Source organism: Lagenorhynchus albirostris, chromosome 5 (genome assembly GCF_949774975.1).
Source record: "Lagenorhynchus albirostris chromosome 5, mLagAlb1.1, whole genome shotgun sequence".
Lineage (NCBI taxonomy): Eukaryota > Metazoa > Chordata > Mammalia > Artiodactyla > Delphinidae > Lagenorhynchus > Lagenorhynchus albirostris.
In genome coordinates this window covers 78,397,924-78,423,521 of record NC_083099.1, presented here as the reverse complement: position 1 = coordinate 78,423,521, position 25,598 = coordinate 78,397,924, and the positions used below count along the sequence as shown (strand labels likewise).

Sequence of the window (25,598 nt, the reverse complement as noted above, 5' to 3'; positions counted from 1 at the left end):
CCCTACCGCCATTAACAAACTCTTAGTGAACAGATTAGTGTCATTCTTGCCTGGAGGTAACTAGGTGCACCTCACCCTCCATGCTAGGTGGTGTCAGAAGAGACCAAGTGGGGACTTCCCTGGTGGGCCAGTGGTTAAGACTCTGCGCTCCCAATGCAGGGGGCCTGGGTTCGATCCCTGGTCAGGGAACTAGATCCCACATGCTGCAACTAAGAGCTCGCATGCTACAACTAAAAGATCCCGCATGCTGCAACTAAGTATCCTGCATGCTGCAACTAAAGATTCCACGTGCGGCAATAAAGATCCCTCATGCTGCAACTAAGAGCCAGTGCAGCCAAATAAATAAATATTAAAAAAAAGAAGAAGAAGAAGAAGAGGCCAAGTGTGTACACTGGACTGTCCATCACTCTGGTAAAGAGGTGCCTCTCTCTAACCACCCTCACTCTCACCCTCGCTACGGTGTCATTGGAGACAACATGTGGAGACTGGACATCCACCTCTACCCATAACAGACTAAAATGTTCCCCCCTGTTCCTGCAGAGGTAGTAACAGAAGAGGCCAGAGGGAAGTTTGAACTGTGGGCACTAACCAGTGGTAACAGGTGCCCCTCCTCAATCACCCTCCTGCAGTGTCAGTGGAGATTAAGTGGGGAGCCTGGACTTTCACCACTGCCCAGTGACAATGAAGTGCTGCCCTCCACACCCCTGAGTGGTATCAATGGAAGCCATGTGTGGAGCTTAGACTTCTACTCTCACCTAACAGTAATGAGGCACTGCTCCCTGCTAACTGCAGTCTCAGTGGAGTACTAAGTGGGGAGCCTGGACTTCCTCTGGCAGTATCAGGGCACTGCCTCCCACTAGGGGTTATCAATGAAGGCTGAGTAAGTAGCCCACTGGACTTCACCCTCCTCTAGCAGTAAAGTGGCAGTGTTCCCCTTCCCCTGCTGGCATGGTGTCAGTGGAAGCCTACCAAAGATTTAAGTAAGATTGAGTCTTAAAACTTATAGGACTCCAAAACGTCCAGGTTACAACTGAAAATCACTCATCATACTAAAAACCAGGGAAATCACAACTTGATTGAGAAAAGAAAATCAATAGATTACAACACCCGAGATGACAGAGATGTTGGAACTATATATATGGAATTTAGAAGTATTTTAAAGTGGCCATCATAGAAATGCTTCAACAAGCAACTACTAACACACTGGAAATAAATGAAAACAGAGAAAGCCTCAGCAAGATACAAAGACCTGAATGGAAATTTTAGAATGGAAAACTACAATAGCCAAAATAAAAAGCTAACTCAATGGACTCAATAGCAGATTGGAAGTGATGAAGGAAAAAGAAAAATTATCAGTGAACTTGAAGACAGACAATAAAAATTACTGAATTTGAATAAAGAGAAAAGTAATCAATAAATTGATTTCATCAAAATTAAAAAGACCTTCTCAATGGAAGGATGAAAAAAATAAACTGCAGACTGGAAGAAAATATTTGCAAGCCATGTATCTGACAAAAAAACCTGTGTCTGGGGACTTCTCTGGTGATCCAGCAGTAACGAATCCACCTCCCAAAGCAGGAGGTGCGGGTTTGATCCCTGGTCAGGGAACTAAGATCCCACATGCCGTGGGGCAACTAAGCCTGCCCACCACAACCACTGAGCTCGCGCACCTCAACTAGAGAGCCCGTGTGCCGCAAACTACAGAGCCCACATGCCCTGGAGCCTGCACGCCACAACTAGAGAGAGAAAAAAAGCAAACGAAAAAAACAAAAACCCGTATCTGGAATACATTAAGAACTCTCAAAACTCAACAGTAAAAATTAACAACCCACTTAGAAAATAGACAAAACACATGATCAAATATTTCATCAAGAAGGACCTATAGATAAGCATGTAAAAAAATGTTCAACATTAGTAGCCATTATGCAAATTAAAACCACAGTGGAACAGCATTACATACCTGTAAAAAACTAAAATTTAGTTACAATATCAAATGCTGATAAGGATGTAGCATTTGATATTGAAACTGGACCACTCATATATTGCTGGTAGGAGTATAAAATGATACAGTCATTCTGGAATACAGTTTTGCAGTTTCTTAAAAAACTAAACGCCACTTATTATATGACCTAGCATTTGCACTCCTGGGCAATTATCTCAGAGAAATTAAAACTTATTGTCCACATAAAAGCCAATACACAAATGTTTATAGCAGCTTTATTTATAAGAGCTAAAAATTAGAAACAACACATGTCCTTCAATGAGTGAATGGTTAAAGCAGTACATTCATACCATGAAATACTACTCATCAATAAAAAGAATGAAGTATTGATACACACAATGATGTTAACGGATGTCAAGGGCATTATGCATGAGTAAAGCTAATTTCAAAAGGTTGTATACTTTAAAAAATTCTCAGAATGAGACAAAATTATAGAAATGGAGAACAGATTAGTGGTTGCCAAAAGTTAGGGATATGGGGATGGGAGGGAGGGGAAAAGTGTGACTATAAACTAGTAGCACAAAGGACACATCTGTGATGATAGGGCAGCTGTATACTTTGTTGTAGTGGTGGTTACATGAGTCCACACATATTATAAAGTTGCATAGAACTATATACATACTTGAGTGAATGTCAAATTGGTGTGAAATCTGCATAAGATCTCTGAATTGTACCAATATCAATTTCCCAGTTTTGAAATTGTACTATAGTGATGGGAAACTGGATGAAGGGTACATGAAAGCTCTTTGTACTATTTTTGCAATTTCCCATAAATCTATAATTATTTCATTTAAAAAAAACTAAAAGAAAAGGGTTAAATAGCAGGGATTACCATACCTGAGCTGATGCAGCTCATGCTGCCAGGAGAGGTTTTCCTGCCTGAGCTCTTCTTGCATAATCTGAAATGTTTTTGTCTTATCTTGATACTCCTGAAGTTGAGCCTTCAGTGGACGTAACTCAGTGATTTCTTGGTTAATCTCTAAGTATTGCTGCTGCAGATTCTTCAATTCCTTCAGCTTTAACCAAAAGGAAAGTAAAAGGGTGATTCATCACATTTCACTCATTCAGCTGTAAGTCAGCAGCACCTCCCTGCTAAGTCAGTCAACATCACAACTGACTACCAGCACCTAACAGTCCACTGACATAATGGCAGCATGAATCCCTAAAATGGTGAAATACAAGCAGCCAGGCTGGTGGGAATCTCCTGATGGAGCGGCCATCAAGGCTGTAGGGCCTGACCACTACTGCAACTTCAACCCCAGCCCACTGGCCCTGAGGTTCTAAGTTGACACTAGATCTACAACTCGGAGATAGGATAGACTTAAAGGACTTAACAGCTTCTTGGTGGGTGGTAACTCCCTAGAACAAGAAGTGTAAAGATAGATTGGCTTTCTATTTAGCCATATGCCCTGGCTAGGCTTCTAAACTTTCTTACATGAATATCAATCTTAGTTCTAGCTTAGCTGATGTTGATTATAAAGAAGGCATTGATGCCCAGGCCAAGTGTTAAGAGCAGTTAGAATTTGGAGTCAGCTGTCCTGCCCACATAGTGTGTGATGCTATGCATGTTCCACACACCTTCTAAGCCTTAATTTCCTTCACCTATAAAATGAATGTAATTATAGTACTCCTCATAAAGATTATGAGAATTCAACGAGAAAATTAATGCACTCCACACATAAAAGTTAGTGGTGGTGATGATGATGATGAACTTGCCTTTAATTAGCAAAACTGCCTATCTACATTCCAGATATATCTTCTAACTCTTTATCCCCAATATTCTTTAAAAGCTTGGTAGTAAGAAATAATGTCAGGATATCTGGGCAAAGAGAGAGGCCTTGAACACACATCTCTTTCACCCTCTCTGGAAACATCACTAAAGCTACAATAAAGGCATCATTTTATAAGCATAAAAAACAAGAAGAACAAGAGAGGAGTCAGTAGCAACAAAATTAATTTTAGAAGCTGAAAAGGAGATGCATAAATGGTGACTGACTTAACAGATCTGGGAAAGGCAAGTCTTAAGCTGGCAGTAGGAAAAGCCAAGAACCAATAGAATTTACTCTGCAGACTCTTCAAAAGGCTCAGGAATTAACAGCACCAAGTACCTCTGGAAAAGATGGTGATGGGGGTAGGGAGGAGGAGGTGATAGCTGAAATAAGGAGGATTCGATGAAAACTGCTTGAGAACAACTATATCCCTAAATACCGTCCCAGTTCCACACTTTTTGTTACTCTGACAGACAACTAGAATTTTATTCTCTAGAAAAAGTTAAAAGAGTGTCTCTGGACTATGGAACACTAGGTACAGTAGAAGGTAAGGGTACTGCTCCAAAACAAGGGTGATCAAGTGAATGTGTGCTTTCTGAATGCTTGGAGCCTTTCCCCTTCTTAGCTTGAAGAGTGCTGGCACACAGGCCTTTACCGTCCATAAGGGAAATTGAGAAGTCTTCTCTAGAAAATCTGACCAACCCAAGAGGAACTAAAAATATCAACATGGGGACTACCCTCAAAAATCTCAGCAAGATCACCATGCACTGAAACTCACAGCTGGTTAAGTCCCACCCACAAACATTTTAGACTCTGCCCACAAACATGAAGAATAAACCAAGGATTAACCCTCACCTGAAGAACAGCTAACATTAAGCAGGGATAAAAAGAAACTAGAAGAAAAGTAATTCAGAAGACATCAGCAGAAGAAAGAATGTCATGTACTCAAAGACTTAAGAGAATATTGGAAATTAGAAACATTATAGTAGAAATTTTAAAATTATAAAGAAAAACTTATTATGAAAAAATTTCAAAGAATAAAACTACCCCCAATCTTCTTGGAGAGATAAATTAAGAATATATATCCATGAGAAAAAAAAAATCTTTAGAAATCAGGAACATGATAGCAAAAATGAAAACTTCAATATAGGATTCATATGATGAACGTGAGAAAATCTTCCCAAAGTAAAGCAAAAACAATAAAAAAGGTAAGAAAATTATAGAGCCAATCCAGAAGGCCCTACACCTAAACAACAGGATTTCCAGGGAAAAACAGGCAATAGAGAAAAAGGATGGGGGAAAATGGTAAAATAGAATTCAAAAGAATTGCCCAAAATTGATGAGCATGACTTAGATTCAAAGGACTAGAGAGAATGATAAAAATAGACCCACACCAAAATACATTATCATGAAATGTCAGAACACACAAGACTAAAAGATTCCATTTACAGTTGACCCTTGAACAAGGAAGGAGTGGGGGTATCCACCCACTGTGAAGTCAAAAATCCATGTATACTATTGTTGGCCCTTCATATATGCGGTTCTTCTACTGAATATATCCGCTGTTCTGCATCCACAGAGCCAACCACCCACTGATCCTGTAGTACTGTAGTATTTACTACTGAAAAAAATCTACGTATAAGTGAACCCATGCATTTTAAAGTCATGTTGTTCAAGGTCCAGCTGTATTTCCAGAGAGAGAGAAAGAGATAAGAGATGAGGGAGAGAGGGAGAGAGACAGAGACAGAACTATCTCACAAAGGATCAAGGATCAGAATATCTTTAGACTCCTGAACCACAATGTAAGCTAAAAGGGAACAGACCAATGTCTTCACAATTTTGAAGGGAAATTATTTTCAGCCTAGAATTCTATACTCAGCCAAACTATCAATCAGGTGTAAGAGATAAGACATTTTCAATAAATTTACCTCCCCTGTATCTTTACTTAGAGAGCTGCTGAATGATTTATTCCAACAACATCATGGCACAAAACCAAGATGAGGAAAACACGGAATACAAGAAACAGGAACTCTAACACAGGAGAGAAATGGAGGGAGATATTCTTTTTTTTTTTTTTTTTTTTCCATACGCGGGCCTCTCACTGCTGTGGCCTCTCCCGCTCCGGACGCGCAGGCTCAGCGGCCATGGCCCACAGGCCCAGCCGCTCCGCAGCATGTGGGATCTTCCCGGACCGGGGCACGAACCCGTGTCCCCTGCATCGACAGGCGGACTCTCAACCACTGTGCCACCAGGGAAGCCCTGGAGGGAGATATTCTAAGATGAAAACTGTGTCCTAGGAGTACAGGGCAACTGATTCATTTAAGAGCAAAAAAGAGATTCCAAGAGAATTTTCTTCCTGAAGACTAAATAGATAGGAATAAACATCTTGAAAAATGTGGATTAAATGGCAGTAAATCTGGCGTTAATTACATTGATAAGTACAAAGAAAACTAAGTAAGCAACAACAACAAAAACGCAGTTATTCACTCCAGGAAAAACAAAGGTGTTGAGGAAACTAACAGTAACACATGTCTCAGGTCTAATAGCATTTGTAGTCATAAAAATGTAGACATTGAATATTGATTTAATCAAAATTAAAATTAAATTACATCAGGACAATGGGGAAGGGGTTGTATATTGAAAATGTACGTGTATACTGTGAAAACAGAGGGAGTGGGCTTGCCTGGTGGCGCAGTGGTTAAGAGTCTGCCTGCCGATGCAGGGGACACGGGTTCATGCCCCGGTCCAGGAAGATCCCACATGCCGCGGAGCGGTTAGGCCCGTGAGCCAAGGCCGCTGAGCCTGCGCGTCCAGAGCCTGTGCTCCGCAATGGGAGAGGCCACAACAGTGAGAGGCCCGCACACCGCAAAAAAAAAAAAAAAAAAAAAAAAAAAAAAAAAGAGGGAGTAAAGAGAACTAAACCCTGTTAGCATATAAGAAAGTCAACAGCTAATGCAAAGAATGAAAAGCCAAGATGCACTATAAACATGATATTTAGCTACTGAGGAAACACCAAAATAACAAATTAAAAGAGTTGAAAGCAGATTGCCTCAGAAGAAGGAGAAACAGGGTTGGGAATGCTACTGTTTGTTTTTCTTATCAAACATTGTAGAATTTAGTGACTCATCAAATATATGTGTATAGCTTTATCTTTTAACCCAAAACTAAACTAAAAACATATTTTTGTTTTGTTTTAAAGCAAACATATATTCTTTATGCAATCCACTCACTCCTCTAGTCCAGATACTCTAAATGTTACCTTTGGAATAGAGCAGATCATCAGAAAGCTGTGTGTCTGGAACTGCATTTTAGCCACTTGCAGAGGTAACTTCAGTGAATTACTCAAAATTCTTTTGCTATGCACTTACATCAAGGGACAGCTAAATAAAAATCCTATAAAACAATTATTATATTTACTGTAGAGAAGTAAAGAATGTTTCATAACTTCATAGTGACCTCCCTATGGAAACACAGAAGAAATTTCTTACAGGCCTCAATACTTAAAGAATAACTATTCTTATCTGTTCCAAGTAGTTTTACTTTCTTCCTTTTCCCTAAAATATGGACACTGCAATTCATACACAAGGTTTTAAAATTCCGTACTTCTGATGGCTGCCAGACCTCAGAGCAAAATTAGTGGTCCATCTTTCTAATAGGATATTGTGATAGCCCTTTGGGATAAGTTTACTCCTAAACTAAACTTACTTCTGGTTTAATCTTTTTCTCTCAGATCCTAATTTTCTTTTCCTTCCCAGTTCCTCACCTTATATTACCTTGAAAAACTGTTCATATCTTTATATGCTACCTCAAATCATTTTCAGACTGAAATAAGTATAGACAAACAAAAAGGCACCTCTAGAGATTTGCTCTACAGCCTTTAGGTAGGGAAAATCCTAAGGAAGTTTGAACACATATGAAAACTCCAGAATGTTTTCAGAGTTGTTTGTCATGCCCTAGTAGAATCCTAGAATCCCCTGGGTTAACTCCTTGCCACTTAGACCCTCGGACTTCATTTGCGAAACTTCCCTTTGACTAATTACATAAAGAAAACCAAAGTCACCTAAGCTCCGTTCAGACCTAGCTCATCTCTTGGGTGGTCCTGAGGGAAAGGAAGCATAGTGTAGGCAGAGGTGACAAACCGCTGGCCTAGGCTAAATGTTTAAACTCATAGTGATTGAAATAAGTTATTGTACATGCAGCCAGTGGCTAAGAGACTAGAAACTTCAATGCTCATGAGACAGACTGAGAACAAGATATGTGGAAAAGAAGATTTGATGGACAACTAACAATACATTCAGTAAGTATGCAGAAGGGCCTCAGCGGCTGTAGCAGAGCCTGTATGCAATATCATTGAGTCAGACTGTCAGGCCTTCATGTGATTTATAACCCTGCCTAGGCTTTATGACTTGTTCATGGCAGATATAAAAGCCTCAGTCTCAAAAGTTCCTATAATTTCCCTACACGACAATTTCACAAAATAGAGAAAAGTGTTTTCAGTAACACATATAGAGAATATACATCAATTTTTGATTATCTACCATATGATTAAATACCCTTCTGCTAAAAACCATGGGAAATATGAACAAGTATAAGACATGACACATTTACCAAGAGTTTACAATTTAATTGTGGAAATAAAAAATAAGGGTATAGAAATTAAACACACACACACATACACACACACCCATATATATCAAGGCAATATGGGACAAAGGAAAAGAGAAGCACTAGGGAAGTACAGACAGAAGGTAATAGACAATCAAGCGATCTGGAAATGTAGCCAGAGGATTTGAGCTCTGGGGCAACCTTTAAAGAGTAGGAAATATGTGCCCAAAAAAGGAAAATGGAGAGGACATTTTGGTTCAGAGGACAATAACGTGGGTAAGTAGATCAGTTTGTGGGTGAGTAAATCAGTTTGGCTGAAATGAAGAGGATGAGTAGAGAAGCAGTAAAAGAGGATGCTGGAAAGAGAGGCAAAAACAAACTATAGGGTATTAAACCCAGCCTAAGAGGTTTGAATCGTCCTAGAATGCCCAGATAATATGAATAAATTTTTTTTATCATTTTCTATAAAAATGAAAATCAATTTAAAGAAAGTTTCAAAAACTCTCAAAAGAAGATTGGAAAGAGAAACCTAGATACTCACTAGTCGGTCTCGGTCATTTTGAAGTGATGACATAGCTTTTTTTAAACTCTGTACTTCATCTGGGCTGGTTGAAGGTGGGGCTGCAGACCTCTGCTTCCCTTCCTCTGACTTGCGGAATTTGTCCAGTTCACTCAACAGGCGATCTCTCTCATTCTGTAGACTGGCCATAGCCTTGGAAAAGGACTGCACTTGGTTGTAAGAGTCTTCTAGTTGTGAGGACAAGTGAAGCAGTTGGTCATCTTTGGATAGAAGCTGTTGGTTAAGTTTCTCAAGGTGGGGCAAGCTGTTATCCTCAGTGGAGTTAACTGGAAACGCAGCTTTAGAAACAAGAACATCTCTCTCTTTGCTTACGAGGCCCTGCTCTTCTCTCAGCTGTGCCAACTCCTTCAGACTGGCCTCATATTTCTTTTTCAGTTCCTCAACTTCCTCATTGGCATGATCTCTACTATCTTGTAGGGAACTCATTGACCTTCCAAAAGACTGGATTTGTGCTGTGAGACCTTTATTTTCTTCGGTGACCATGAGTAACTTCTGTTCCATCTCTACCAGATCTCTTGCTAGCTCCGCCACCCTCTCTTCTGCTGTTTCAGTTTCATTTCGCATTATCCCTGCATCATGATGAAGATGCTTTAATTCTTTCTTCAGTTTATCTTCAATTTCACCTACCTTTTTGGCAGCTTCCTTCTGAACACGAACCAATTCCTCTTCCAGTTCTGTAATTCTCTTCTGAGACAAAGAAAGGGTAGTATTTAACTTCTCTACTTCTCCTTCTTTTGCTTTTAATTGGGCCTGGAATATTCCTAAAGTACCTTCTTCTTGCAAGGCTGTCAATTGTTTCTTTAGTTGGGATAGAGATACTTTTAAGTTCTCAATCTCTTTAGATAAACCTCGTTTCTCCTCCTGTAGGGCAAGAGAGAACCTCTGCAGCTCCTCCTTTGCTTCCTCAGACTCCTTGAGCTTTTCTTCTAATTTAGCATACTCACTTTTCACCTCCTTAGTCTGCTGAAGTTGAGCTTCAAGGAGCTGCTTTTGCTGACAGTCCTTCCTTGATATCACTTGGTTCAGGTCTTCTCTATATTGGATCAGTTCTGCATTGAGCTTGGCATTCTCAGAATTGAGATCATCCATATGACTTCTCAAGCATCGAATTTCTTCCTTCAGCTTATTATTCTCAGTAGCAGCATCCTGGATGAGTTGGTCTTTTTCCAAGATCACAGAGAGATGTCGCTCTTCCAGCTGGTGGTAGTCACCTACTATACGGTCTCGGTCATCCTGGAGAGAAGACATGGATTTAACAAAGGAATTCAACTGAGCCTTCTGTTGCATGTTCTCCTTTTTCATGTTTTTCAGTGTTTCCATAAGCTGATTGGTTTTGTCAACAGCTTTTTTGTTCTCTTCTTCTAAAACAGTATTCTCCTCTTCCTCCTGGGACAGCAGATTTTCCAATTCTTTAATTTCTTTGTCATGCTGCTGATGCAGTTCAGCAACTACTTGGACTGCCTGTTCCTTGGCAGAAAGCAGGCTTATAATCTTCTGCTCTTTCATGTTTATTTCTTCATGCAGCCTACTGGTCAGTTGTCTGGAGGCCTGAAGATCTGTCTCTAGCTGTTCATAACTGAACTTACAATTTTGGATATCAGCCTCTTGCTGCTTTATGATCCCTTCCAAATTTTCTTTATTTTCCTTATATTTTTCTAAAGAGTTATTTAAATCAGTTGACTGGTCTCTGAGAATCTTCATTTCTGATTCCAACTTAGCTAATTCATCCTGAGAACTACGGTACAGATGTTGAGTCTCTTCTAGCTGGGAAAAAAGTTCTTTGTTTTCTCCCTGTAGAGTATCACAGATCTTCTGCTGAAGCTGGACTTCTGTCTGAGCTTTTGACTCCCAAATCTGCTTGTCATGTTCAAGCCTAGAAAGAGAGAGAAGGTCATTAATTACAGATTTCAAGGGAAAAGTACTTGATGCCTAAGGAACACATACTAAAACATGTACTCAGATCTACAAGTGAATAAATATTCATAATTGAAGGTGTTCATCTTTTTAATAAAGAGGTATTAGCTCTACTGAATGTTCTGTATTAAAGGTATAACGCACCTAAGAATTCGTACAAAAATAAACTCCAAAGTATGTTGCTAATTTAGTGACATGACCTTGGACACTCTAAAAAGTGCCCCCAACTTTGTTCTTTGCTCTAGACAAGCTGTTGTCTGGCCCCTTAACGGAATAATCTTGGTATGAGAGGCAATGAGGAGACCTGTCTCAGAGCAGAAGGATCCTACTAAAAATGAGAGTACAAAGTGTGGGGGACACTGTTATTTCCTGAGCTTGAAAAGTGATATAAAATTGGAGTTTGAAGAAAGTAACTCTAGCAGGCATATGCAGTATGAATTTATGTGGAATATGAGGAAGAGAAAAGAGGAGATCGTTTCAGAGGCTAAGGCAGTAATTTGAGAGTACAATAATATGTACTATGGTAAAAATTCAGACAAGGATAATGGAAATGAGAAGAAAGGAAGAAATCTAAGAGATCTCTCAATAGAAAGATGGGTAGAGAAGCAGATGTAAATTTTTCATGTTAATACAAGTTGTAGCAGAAAGTCATTTGTAAGTCATTTGCAAGAGAGCGAGAGAGACAGAAGTGAGAGGGAATACATCTTCAGGGAGAATTTAAACCAAAATCAGTCCCATAATATTAAAGGGAATAGAAATAGTTTAAATAGAGACTTCCTTTGCCTTCAATTACCTTTGGAAGAGCAAAAAAAGTCATCATTCATTTACCTGGAAATGTTGATCTTCAATTCCTCCATGTGGATGGACATCTGCCTAAGCTGATCCTTTAGAACACTGAAATTCTCTTCTTTAAGTCTAATTTCTTCTTCTTTGGTTTGAATAGCAACACTGAACTTCCTCTCCCATTTCTTGGCTTCATCTATCACCCTGTCCCGATCATCCTGGAGGGAAGACATGCTCTTAGTGAAAGCTGCAAGCTGGGCCACAGTACTATCCAAGTTTTCCTGAAGTTGCTTAACTTCCTTGTCTTTCTTGTTCAAAGTAACCTGAATCTCTCCAAATGTCTCTTCTAAGTGGACTTTTTCTCTATGCAAAGCATCCAGTTTCTCTTGCATATTCTTCTTCTCTTTCAGGTGTTTCTCCTCTACCTGCTCCAGTCTTCGCTCAAGATCTTCATCCTTTTGTTTCATTTGGCTTTTAACTGATTCTTTATTTGACTGAAGCTCCTTTTTCAACTTGAAATTGTCTGCTAGGACCCTTGCTGCTTCACTTTGAGTGTCATCTAGCAGTACTTTGAAGCTAGCTAATTCTGTTTCTGCCTTCTTGCGATGTTCATTGGCTTGAGCCAGATTTTCTTTGGTTATTTCCAAATCTTTTTGGGACTCAGTCTGAACAAATTCTAAGGCCTTAACAGTTCTCTCCAGAGCACTGATTTTCTCTTGGTACCTAATGCAATCCTTCTGCAGCTGCTTTACTTCTTGCTGTTTTTCTTTTAACAGCTCCTGAAGTTCCTTTGCATGACTTTTATTGCCAGGCCCTTTCTGAGCACCTTGTATTTTCTCCATATATTCCTTTCGTATTTCTGATTCCACCTTAGTTTTCTCCTTGACTAACTGCTGCTTTTCTTCTTCCAATTCACTCACACACTTTTTAAGGTTCTGCATTTCAGATTCTAGTAGTTCATTTTTGATTTGGGCATCTGTAACATCCTGATAATAATTCCCAATGCTTCCATTAAGTTCTGCTAATTGATTCATAAGCCTCTCTTCCAAATCATCTTTCTCTTCCTCTGCTGTCTCCTTTAGCTTGGTAACTCTGGCAAGTTCTTCTTGGATTTGCTGATTTAATGAGTTTATTTTGGTTACTTCTTCCTGAATCATTCTTAGTTCAGCATCCTTAGCTGATATTTGACTCAATAAAGCAGCTCTCTCATTTTCTAAAGTCTGGCTAAATTCCTTGTCTTTCTGCTTGTCCTCCTCTAATTCAGTGATTCTTTCTTTGAGCTGATCCATCTGCTGTAGGTAATTATTAATTTCATCATGTAAGCTGACATTCTCACTTATATCAGGCTTGGCACTGTTCTCTGAATGAATGGATTCTGAATTTTCAGACCTTAGGTTCATACTTGGAGAGCTTTGCTCATGGGCCTCACCTGGAGTAGACTGGGTTGCCTCTTCAGTGACAACCATCCGGTTATCATGTTTCTCAGTGGCCTCCAGGCTAGCTTGTTTGGATACATTACCTTCTATCTGATGCTTTAAATCCTGAACCTCTTCACTTAAAGAGTCCTTCTCCATCACTAAAGCCTCAAACTCCTTAGAAAGGGTTTTATACTCTGTTTGGACCCTTTCTAGTTCCTCCTTCATGTCAGAATTGGAAGAAAGAAGTGCTTCCATGCTATCTTTAGATGTACCTCCTGCAGGGTGTACCTCTGCTCTAAGCCTCTCATTCTCTTCTTCCAACTCTAGGATTTTCTGCTGTTTAGATTTAGCAAACTTTCTCATCTTTTCTTTCATCTCCTCCATTTCCTGTTTAGCTTCCTGCAACTGCTTTTCTGTTTCTTTCTTGTTTCCTTCTGTGCTTCTTAACTTGCCGTATAGTTCTTGCTTCTCTTGCCTCACGGTTTCTACCACATGCTGAATCCTTTCTGCCTCATTACTAACATTCTCATAGGACTGCAGAAGAATTTCATATTCCTTTTGTAACTCTTTGTGTTTCTCTTGCCACTCTGTGCTTTCTGCAATCTTAGAACATTTCAAAGATTCAATTTCTTTCACTAAGTTTTCCTTGTCTTCAGTAAGACCCTCCAAAGCTAATTTCAGACTTTCACAAGAACCATTGAGACTTTGATTTTCCATTAAAGATATGTCCATTTCTGCAATGAGTTTGTCTCTTTCTTCCTGAAAAAGAGCTAACTTGCCTAAGAATATATCTTTCTCTTTATTTTGAGCAGAAACTTGGTTTTCCACATCTGCCAGAGACTGGGTGAGATGTTCAATGTTATCTCTGGCCAAAGACAACTCCTCTTGGAGACGTTTGTTTTCTTTTAGTACTTCTTTTCGGGAAATAAGGGCAGCTTGCAGTTTCCTCTGTATTTGTTGCTTTGCTTTACTTTCTTCTCCAATCTCTTCTGGTTTCTGCTTCATTTCACAAAGCTCCACCTGTAACTGCTTTATCTTCTCATCATGTTCTTTGGCTTGCATTTCCAGTTCTGTATGCAGAGCCTTCACTAAATCCTCTTGTTCTGTTATCTCTGTCTGTACTTTAGTAAGGGCTGTTTCCTTCTCACTAAGCTGTCCAGAAAGGTATCTAACTTCTTCTTCTTTTTTGCTTATGAGTTTTTGCAGTTCATCTAGTTCAGGCTGTAATTCTCTTAAATGTTCTAATCCAGTGATTTCTAGTTGACTGCTTTCCAGTTGTTGCCTCAGGCTTTCTGTGTGGGCTTCAGCTTCATGGGACGCTGCCTTCAGACTCTGGATTTCTAAATTCTGTTTATTTATCTGCTCTTGTAACTGAAATACCTCTTCTGATTTTTTAGTCAGCTCACTTATTGTAGAGCTAACCTTCAACTCTAACTCTTCTTTCTCAGTCTCTATTTCTTTCAGCTGTGTCTTAATCTGGGCAATAGCAATATTGCCCTGCAGACCATTTGTATCTCCAGGATGAGAAGGCCAGTCTGGGTACAAGTCAGACTCTGAAGCAGGTTGAGCAGGTTGCTGCTCTGTGGCTTTGAATAAAGGTTCTTCTAAACCTTGAGTGGGAGAACCTGGAACCTGCTGGCCACTGCCTGGGAGTTTTCTGTCCGAAGATTCCTTTACTTGAATCTGTAGTTGCCTTAGTTGGTCCCCAATGTTCTCATTTTCCTTGCTTTGCTCATCAAACTGTTCTTGCAAGCGATTATAGTCATCTTTCTGTTGCTTGAGCTCCTCCCGAAGATGTCTTTCTTTCTCCTGTGCCTTTTTTAGAATCACCTTGCGAGAGGTTAATACTTCCTGTAGCTTCTTTTGAAGTTGCTCCTTTTCTTTTTCAAGGTCCACTATTTTTTCTTCCAGTTCTGGTTTCCAGTGTTCTCCACTACCTGCACCAAGTGGACTGATGGCTGCTGCTACTTTTACAGGTGCTGCTGACTCTCCATCACCTGCATCCTTGTTACCTGTGGTTAACTTTTGGATAACTGTTTGGTTTTCAATGATTTCTGCTTGGAGCAGATCTATTTGGTTTGTCTTCTCTTGCAAATTCTGATTCATCTGTTTGACCACAGCCTGTAACTGTTCTTCAGCTGCTGCCTTTTCTTCCAAATCCTTCCTTATGTGCTCTAGTTCCACTTCCTTCTCAGATATTACCTGTTTTAAAGATATTACCATTTCTATTTCTCGGCACTTAGAAGTCATACATTTTTCTGAGTCTTTTTTGCTTTCTTTATCTTCCTCCATATCCCTCCTCTCACTCTCACTGAGTGGGGTGTCTTTCCTGGGTTCATCTTTCACTTTGGCCAATTCCTCTTCTAATCTACTGACTCTCTGTAGAAGTTCCTTTCTGTTAATAAGAGCAGCCTGGAGTTTTCTTTTTCTCTGCTCACTTTCTTTCTTTACAAGGTCTAATTCATACTGAAGTTCTTCTTTACTTATTAGCCCTACTGGGTTCAGCTCATCATAATTCTGTTTAATGCCAGAAACAGTTTCTTTATCTTCTTCCACCTGCTCTTTTTTGGCCTCTTCAGCTCTGGATAATAAATTCAGCTGTTCTTTAAGAGTCTTAATTTCAACCCCAAGAGAAAACTTCTCTTCATTAAGCTGAACCATTTTCTCCATCATACTAAAGCTGATTTCTGTCACTTGCTGATCCTTCTCCTTGATGGTTTGTTGGAGGATTTCCACATCTTTCTTTTTCTCTAGTAAGAGTTGGTCCATTTTTGCTATTTCAAGTTCCTTCTGTGAAAGAGCCTGTAAAAGTTCTTCCATCTTATTTGAGATATCCCGCTCACGGTCTGCCCCCTCGAGCACTTCACTTTCCTTCTTCTGCAGCTGGCTCTGCAGGCTTTTGATCACTGTACTCTGCTCGGAAAACTGAACCTGCACATCATCAAGTTCGTTCTGTAAAACTTCAATCTTTACATCTTTAGTTTTGGCTTCTATGCTGAGACTGTGGATCTGTTCAGTGAGCAAGTTGTGATGAGCAGTCTGGCTTTCATAGTCAAGTCTTTTTTGCCTTTCTGCTTCTGCAAGGTTCACTTCCAGTTGCTGTACCTGAGCCCTCAGTTCCGTTACCACACTAAGTTCCTTCACCTGAGAAAGAAGTTGGTCTCTTTCTTCAGACAAAGCAGTGAATGCACTATTGGTGTTTTCAGCATTTTTCTTAAACTCTTCAATCAGCTGGGTTAGGCTGCCTATTTCCTTAGCTTTCTCATCTAAATTTTTCTCATAGATCTCTTCTGCTTTATGAAGGTTTAGCTCAAGCTCCAAAATTTGACCTTTTAGCCTTTCCAATTCATCCTGGTGATACTGACAAATACCTGATACCACAGAAGGGGATTTATCATCATCATCCTGCTTTGCTGATTTTAATTCCATTCCAGTGTCACTTAAAGATATTTCCTCAGATGTTCTGTGTTGGTATTTAGTGCTCATCTGTTCTTCTTTCTCAGTTGTTGGAAGACCGCTCTCTTCATTTGGCATGGGGGGAAAATGTTGCCCTGTATCTTCAAGCAATACTGTCATTTTAACTGGAGGTATTCCTTCACTCTCTGTCTGTTTCATTTCTTTTTGGTCAGGGACCTCAGGGTCACCGTCTGCCCTTTTGCCTTGAAGCTGCAACTTAAGGAATGCAATCTCCTCTTGGGCTTCTTTCATTTCCAACAATAAAGTGGATAGTTCTTTATGCTTCTGAGAAAATGTGTTCTCCAGGACATCTTGTCCACTTTCCTCAGCAGAAGAGCTGTTGTTGAGCCTGGCAATATCAACCATGCTCATCTGTTTTTAAAAAAAGAAAGAAAAAGCCTCAATCAAATGTTTTATAGAAAAGAGCCTAAGTAGGGACTTCCCTGGTGGTCCAGTGGTTAAGACTCCGCACTCCCAATGCAGGGGGCCCAGGTTCAATCCCTGGTCAGGGAACTAAGATCCCACATACCACAACTAAGCCCTCATGCCACAACTACTGAGCCTGTGCACTCTAGAGCCTGTGCACCGCAACTAGAGAAGCCTGCGTGCTGCAACGAAGACCCAGTGCAGCCAAAATAAATAAATCTCCAATATAAATAAATAATAAATAAATAAATTTATTAGAAAGAAAGAAAGGGAGGGAGGGAGGGAGGGAGGGAGGAAGGGAGGAAGGAAGGAAGGAAGGGAGGGAGGGAGGGAGGGAGGGAGGAAGGGAGGGAGAAAGGAGCCTAAGTAAAAACTGGTATTTTGTGCATTTTCCAAAACCTAAAACTTTTCTGTCCAAACCTTCCTAACATAACACTGCTAAATACTTTTAAAATCAGTTTTCCCAACTTGGACCTCTGAGGGCATCCTGTCAATGCTGCACTGAGGTCATGTCATATTCATAACACTTAAGGAAACCTGAGACTCATTTTCTAAATATTCCTCACTTGGGAAACTTTTCCTTCAGATTAAAACTACTTATTTCTCCTAAGAACTGCTTAAAAATAAAAAGGGAAGCAGGAAATGAATTAAATTTTTGTTTCATCCCATGCCAAGGAGGAAGTTAGGAATTCCTTTTCCTAAACTATCTATTGAAATGGGAAGTATTAGATAAGACAGCCATTAACAGACAAATATCAAACAAGTTGATTGAGATAAATTGCCAGGATAAAATAATCAAAAAGGAGTTCTGTTGGGGATTGGGAAGACATTATGGACCTGTTTTACAAAATATTAACCAAGTTACTATTACAAGGATTACTGTGTTAAGACTGCTCAATCCACATAAATTATTCTATAATTGTTTTCTTGGGAAACAAAACCAGTGAATCTCATGGCAAATTTAGTATTTTATTAAATGAGTTTGGGGACATGGGTCCAATCCCTGGTCTGGGAAGATCCCATATGCCACAGAAAAACTAAGCCCGTGAGCCACAACTACTGAGCCTGCGCTCCAGAGCCCGCGAGCCACAACTACTGAGCCCACGTGCTGCAACTACTGAAGCTTGTGCGCCTAGAACCCGTCCTCCACAATGAGAAGCCACCGCAATGAGAAGCCCATGTACCGCAACGAAGAGTAGCCCCCACTCGCCACAACTAGAGAAAGCCCACGTGCAGCAACGAAGATGCAACACAGCCAAAAATAAATAAATAAATAATTTTTTAAAAAAAGGAAGTTACATTATTCCCCAAAGCCATTTATGAGTCTATCACTGACTTGTTGATTGGAAGGACAATTAAACACAGTACAGCTAACAGTAATCTTAAATCAGCAGAATATTGAGCAACCATACATTTCTTACAGTAATTTTTAGGTTATAAAAAGCACCATTCTCTGACAATACCCTTTTTAATATAATCCTAAGTGAAACTGTGCCAACTGGGGAAGGGGATTTGGGGAGAGACTAGAGACTTTATCTAATCTCTTCACTGAGAAACTTATCTGAGATGGGCAAAGAAGCTGAAATAAATGATAACCTAGCATGAAAAATGGGTTATCAAATCCCAAGCAAGTGCTACTGTACTTGCATTGGTTCTCAACAAACAAAAAAATTCCAAATATTTAGAAACAAGTGAGAGTAAAAGATAAATAATAAACATTACAACTCTTAAACCTCACTTTCCAGGTAATGCAATTCTCTATCAACATTAGAAAATTGCAGAAAAGCTTAGGTTTGAAATTACCTCCCTTTGATTGAGCTCATATTCTGATTATTTTAAGAATGCATCGGTCTTCCCTGGTGGCACAGTGGTTAAGAGTCCGCCTGCCAATGCAGGAGACATGGGTTCGAGCCCTGGTCTGGGAAGATTCCACATGCCACGAAGCAACTAAGCCGATGCACCACAGCTACTGAGCCTGCGCCCTAGAGCCCACGAGCCACAACTACTGAGCCTGCACCCTAGAGCCCGCGAGCCACAACTACTATGCCTGGGCACCTAGAGCCTGTGTTCCACAACAAAACAAGCCACCCCAATGAGAAGCCCGCACACCACAACGAAGAGTAGCCCTCACTCACCGCAACTAGAGAAAGTCCACGCACAGCTACGAAGACACAACACAGCCAAAATAAATAAAATAAATCATTAAAAAAAAAAAGGATGCATCACTTACCTCACTGACTTCTCTATCTGCCTCTCCAGTTCTCTTCTGAGCCTCTAGGAGAGTAATCTGAGAGGACAGTTTTTCTGAAAGTCACAAAATAAATATCCTTAGAAGATAAATGTAGAGTGTTTGAAAAAAACAGGTATGATTGTATATGTGGCTATTTGAGATGCATGAAATAACCAAGAGGAAAGAACAGATACAATAGTTTGGGGGAGATAAAACGTTTATTTTATTAAAGAAGTTGCAAAAGAAGATGAGAAGATGAGATATAAGATAGAATGGTACTAGGTGTTAATTATTAACCTGAGTGAAGTATAATAAATAGTGGAAGGCTTTAAAGGGAATAAAAATGCCAGAGCATATGACAAAAAGCAGCTATTTCTGTGGCATAATTTGGGACTTCTAGGGCAATAAATTTAACTTAATTTATCTATAACCCTCTGTATCCATATTATAATGTATTAATATAGCACTTATAATGTCTTCAACATTCTTTCACATATTTTCATAAGGACGTCAAATTTTAGCACTAGAAGGGAGCTATCCAATCTCCTCAATGACCATATGAGGAAACAAAGAAATACCATGACCTACAGCTAGTTCATAGAGCTGGGATCAGAATTCAGTCTTCTGAGTTCCACCCCATGTTTACAAAGTGTGTATTTAAAAACAGTAGTAGTACCTTGGAGGATAAAAATGTTGAGTATTAATAAGCCCCCAAGAAGTTTATACTCTTTCTGAGAAGTTAAGACAAATATACTAAAGAAACAAACAAAAGAAGCATATTTTTTACACTACATCCAAATGTCTTAACGTGACCTACATGATTTGACCCCACTTATTCTACAAACTCCTCTGCTTGTACTACCCCTTTTTTGCTCACTCTAATCCCAAGAACACTGGCCTTCTTTCTGTCTGCAAACATATCAAATTTATTCATACTTCAGGGTGTTTGCACTGCTCTTCTCTGCTTGGGATTCGATTTGCTCAGCCTCTTTTTGCATGGCTGTCCCCTTTTCATCATTCAGGTATCAAGTGCTCAGAGAGGCCCACCCTAACCACTCTGACGCTACTTTCTTCTTCCCCCAGGCACATGTGCAGTAGCCTGTTCTATTTTTATCCTAATACTTATCACTCCCTGAAATTTTCTTATGTATATACATGTTTATAGCCTGTCTTGTCCTCTAATATGTTCAGAGCAATATGCTTAGCAACTAAATTAGTGTCTGGTACATAGGAAAGGCACCACAGATATTTGCTGAATGAATGAATGAATATTTATGAAACGAATTCAAGACTGTATATAATATGTTCAGACATTTCACAAGATTATTTGAGGAAGGAGCACAGTGGCAGAAATGGAAGCACAAAAGGTGAGTTTAATAGAACATGACTCATAAAACAAAGGTAACCTATGAGACCAGACCCAAAAACTAATACAGAAAACAAGTCCAGTGACCCCTGCAGGAAAGAACAAAGAGAATGGAACTCACATAAACTCTAAACCACAGTGAGCTACATGAAAGTGACAGGGACTGCTTGCAAAACTACAAAATAAGCATCATGGATAAGATCTCAAAGAAGTATTTTCAGTGGGTTGAATAATGAACTGAATTTGTGGCGTTCTTTCTTTATCAGCAATGGTGGGACTAGTCTAATAAAGGTATACGATCCCTAGTTTATAGCTAAATGGAACTGTAAGATGGTTAAGTTGGAAATATTGGCTATAGACTTTAGGAAATGGTACAAACTTTATTTGGTATTCATTCTCACTCTTAAAGATAAAGCATGGTAGTCAGTTACTCCAGGATAAAATAGATAAGTAAAACGTTATTAACTAGAAGTTATTAAAACCATAAGGTCCTTATGAAGCAGGTGACAAATGGAAGGAGGTATTATCTTCATTCTTACTAACTCTTCACACACAGTCCAATAGAATAAAGTGCTAAATTTAGTTCAATCAAACAAAACTTTATTCAGCAGTCACTCATTTGCCAGGTATTATTCTAGTTCCTGGTAAAGCAAAAGACGAAAAAAAAAAGGGCCCCTGCCTTTGAAGAGCTTATACTTTATCTCTAAAGAGCTTATAATATAAGACATAAAATTATAAATAGATGATCTTAATACAATGTTAAAAGAATGCAATTTGGAAGCACAAAAATGCATTTAACCCAACTTTGGGAAATTAGGATCGACTTCCTGAAAAAGATAATGGTCTAGTTGAGGCCTGAAACATGAGTAAGAATTAGCCAAGCTAAAGAAAAGGGATAAGGTCCTAAGCAGTATATACTATGAGCAAAAGCCAAAATGGTTTCTACCTCTGAACCTTTATTTATACTGATCTCTATTATCTCACCCCACAAATTTATTACTGGAAAAGTCTTTTCTCTCTTTATTTTGGCTATTTAAAAATTCATTGTCTTATTAAGGTCCTATTCAAGCCATACTTCTGAGAAGATTCCTTGGCCACTCCAAAATGAATATAATACAGATCTCCTGCAGCATCTATAGCCCATACTGTAAAATGTTATACTTATGTAAACACTGGTATTGTGCTTAAATTGTTTAATGTGTATTAATCCTAACTTCAATAATTACCAGCCATGCTGTCTAAGATCTTTATTATCATAGAATCAGAGAATCTACATGTTATACATGTATAATGATAAAAGTAGAGGCACTTGTGAGTTAAGAAGTCAGAGAATTATGGTTTTCATTTGTACGTACCATTCTCAGCTTTCAGCTCCTCCAGCTCTACAGAATTAAAGAGCAAGGCTCCCTTTTCATTCTCTAGTTCTACCACTCTCTTCTGCAAAAAGGCAATACTCTCCTCAGTGACTGCCTAAATTGTAGAAAGACAACAAATTAATGATTCTCCAGTACAAAACTCTCATACTAATGTCCAGACAGCCTCTGGCATTTTTGTCTTCTAAAAGTTCTCCAGCCATGAAAATACTTTTAAAATAGCATCTACTTATCTGCCTAGGTAACCTTTAAAGTAATACTTTTCATCTGAAGACAGAAAGAGAAAATCTTTCACACAAATTTGCAATTCATTGGCTTTTGAATTTAAGACTGAAGTCTGGATTACAAAGAGAGAAATTCCAAGTCTACTGCACATGAAAGAAAATTTTCAGAATCCAAAAAACTAAAAGTGCATTATGAGTTCTGGAAAAACTTCAAGTAATCTAATATATGTGTAATTGGAGTCTCCAAAGGAAGGGAGAGGGTCAAAAAAATATTTGACTAATGAACAGCAGAAAATTTTCCAAATTGATGAAAACTATAAACATAGAGATTCAAAGTCCAAGCAAAAGAAACATGAAGAAAACTATGCAAAGGCACATCATAGCCCAAGTGCTCAAAACCAGTGATAAAATCCTAAAAGCAACCAGGAAAAAAAAAAAAAGACAAGGATGACAGATTTCTTGTCAAAAACAAAATGCAAGAAAAAAGATAGTAGAGTAATAGCCTTAAAGTACTGAAAGAGAAAAAAAAAACCTATCGATATAGCTTCTCTAGTCAGCTTTTAACAATATCTTTTAAAAACAATGGAGAGATAAAAATGTGTTCGAACATACAAGAGCTATAAGAACCCATCACCAGCAGACTTGCGTGCTCATGACAGTACACCCACATTAAAAGAAGTCCTGTAGGCAGAAGGAAAACAAAACCAGATGGAAATATGAAACTACACTAGAGTTTGGCAAAATTTGGAGCCTTCCACCTGTTTTTGTAAATAAAGTTTTATTTATGGCCTAAAAGCCTAAAATATTTACCATTTGACCCTTTATGGAAAAAGACAGCCAACTCTTGATCTATCCTAAAGAAAAGTACCAGAAATGGTAACTGCAATGGTAGAAGATTTATTTTCTTATTATTTGAATCTTCTAAAAGATAAATGACTAAACAAAAATAAAAATTTTTGTTTATAACATTATATTTTTGTACTTTTTGTTTATAATATATGCATAAGTAAAATAATAATAATATAAATCCCAAGAGTGAAGAAATAGAAGTATATAATTGTAAGACTTTTATTCTATACTTGAAGAAGCACAATATTATATATAGGTAACTGTGATAAAAATGCAGACTATAATCCCTAATGCAGTCACTACCATAAAATAAAAAATTATAGCTAATACGCTGAAAAGGGAGAAAAACAGAGTCATAAAAAATACTCAACCAATTTTTTAAAAGGAAGGAAAAGTAAAAAAGTAAAAGACAACAGTTGGAAAAATGGAAAACAAATAACAAGGTGAGAGACTTAAAACTATATCAACGACAACATTAATGGAAATGGTCTGAACACTCCAAGTAAAAGGCAGAGATTGACATATTGGATAAGAAGTAGGCTCAAACTCTATGCTGCATATAAGCTTTAAATATAAAGACAAAAATAAGTTAAAGAGTGAAAAAAGATACACCATGCTAAAACTACTCAAAAGAAAAGTGGAATAGCTATATTAATATCAGAAAGAACTACATCTCACAGCAAAGAATGTCACCAGGGATAAGGAAGGTCATTTCATAATATCAATGGGTCACTTAATCAAGAAGACATAAACATCCTAAATGTCTAAGCCCCCAATAACACAGCATGAAAATACATGGTGTAAAAACTGATAGAACTGTAAATAAATCCACAAATATAATATGGGATTTCAATAATTGAGAGGCAGAAAAGCAGCAAGGACATAGTACACTTGAATAAGACTATCAATCAACTTTACATGATTGGCATTTATAGAACATTCCAGCAAACAACAGCAGACTACATATTATTTTCAAGTACATATAGAACATTTACCAAAACAGACAACATTCTGGGCCATAAAACAAGTCTCAATCAATTCTTAAAGAGCCAAGTCATATAAAGTATGTGCTCTGACCACAATGGAATTAAAATAAAAATCAATAACAGAAAGACCTCTAGACATATGACTCCCAAATATTTGGAAACTAAGTAACCCGGGGGCAAAGAAGAAATTAAAAGGGAAATTAGTATTGTGAACTGAATGAAAATGAAAATACAACAGAACTTGTGAGACACTGCTGAAGTAGATTTTTTGGGGGGAATTTATAATGCAAAATGTCTATATTAGAAATAAGAAAGGTGTCAAACTAATGGCCTCAGCTTTCACCTTAAGAAGCTAAGAAATGAGGATATCAAATCCAAAGTAAACAGAAGAAAGGAAATAATAAAGATCAAAGTAGAAATCAATAAAATAGAAAACAAGGCAGAATCAATGAACTCAAAGCTGGTTTTTAGATCAGTAAAGTTAATAAACCTCTGGACAGTCTAACCTGTGTAAGAAAGAAAACACAAATTACCAATATCAGAAATGGGAGAGGTAACATCACTACAGATTCTATACATATTAAAACAATAATTATAGACTATTATGAATAACTTTATATAAATTTGCCTACAAATTTGACACTTTATATGGACAAATCCCCTAAAAGATATAAAACACCAAAGCTCACTCAAGAAGAAATAGATAACCTAAACAGCCAAATAGTTATGAAACAAATAGAATTTTTAGCAAGTGAATTCAAGAAAGTATAAGGATAATATATCACTACCGAGTGAGGTTTACCCCTGGAATTCTCATACACTTCTGCTGGGAACAGAAAATGGTAACACCACTTTGGAAAACTGCCAAGGTCTTAAAACCTCCCATATGATCCAGACACTTCACTTCTAGGTATTTACTGAGAGTAAAGAAAGCACAGGTCCAAACAAAGATTTGTAAAAGAATATTCATAGAAGCTTTATTTGTAATAGCCAAAAATTGTCAACAATCCAAGTTTGTCCATCAACAAGTAAATGGATAAACAAATTGTGGTAGGTACAATATCCTCAACAATACAAAGGAATGAATTCTTGCTGCATACAATAGGATGAATATCAAAATAAGTATGCTGAGTGAGAGAACCAGGAAAGAAAAAGAGCACATATAATTTATTAAAAATACAAACTAATCTATAATGACAGAAAGAAGATAAGTGGTTGCCTGGGTAGTGGGAGATGTGAGAGAAAAATTAAAAGGGGGCATGAGAAACTTTGGGGGGGTGATGAATATGTTCATTTTCTTGATAATGGTGATGGCTTCATGCATGTCAAAACTTATCAAGTTGTACACTTTATAAGTATGCAGGGGGCTTCCCTGGTGGCGCAGTGGTTGAGAGTCCGCCTGCCAATGCAGAGGACACGTGTTCGTGCCCCAGTCCGGGAAGATCCCACATGCCATGGAGCGGCTAGGCCCGTGAGCCATGGCCGCTGAGCCTGTGTGTCCAGAGCCTGTGCTCTGCAACGGGAGAGGCCACAACAGTGAGAGGCCCGCGTACCGCAAAAAAAAAAAAAAAAAGTATGCAGGATTTCCCTGGTGGTGCAGTGGTTGAGTCCGCCTGC

The 25,598-nt window shown here is 38.5% G+C and overlaps 1 protein-coding gene and 1 non-coding gene across 2 annotated transcripts in view; one reads left to right on the top strand and one right to left on the bottom strand.

Moving 5' to 3' along the window:
• Positions 1-25,598, bottom strand: part of GOLGB1 (golgin B1) — an 85,903-nt gene that overhangs the window by 14,448 nt on the left and 45,857 nt on the right. Inside the window, exons 11-15 of the mRNA XM_060150503.1 lie at positions 21,905-22,019; positions 19,184-19,257; positions 11,699-16,899; positions 8,918-10,829; positions 2,840-3,018 (exon numbers count right to left, since the gene is read on the bottom strand). Of these exons, the coding sequence (XP_060006486.1) occupies positions 2,840-3,018; positions 8,918-10,829; positions 11,699-16,899; positions 19,184-19,257; positions 21,905-22,019 (7,481 nt within the window). The remainder of the gene's footprint in view (positions 1-2,839; positions 3,019-8,917; positions 10,830-11,698; positions 16,900-19,183; positions 19,258-21,904; positions 22,020-25,598) is intronic.
• TRNAG-CCC (transfer RNA glycine (anticodon CCC)) lies at positions 16,968-17,040 on the top strand. Its single transcript has one exon. It is a non-coding gene; the product is annotated as a tRNA-Gly (tRNA).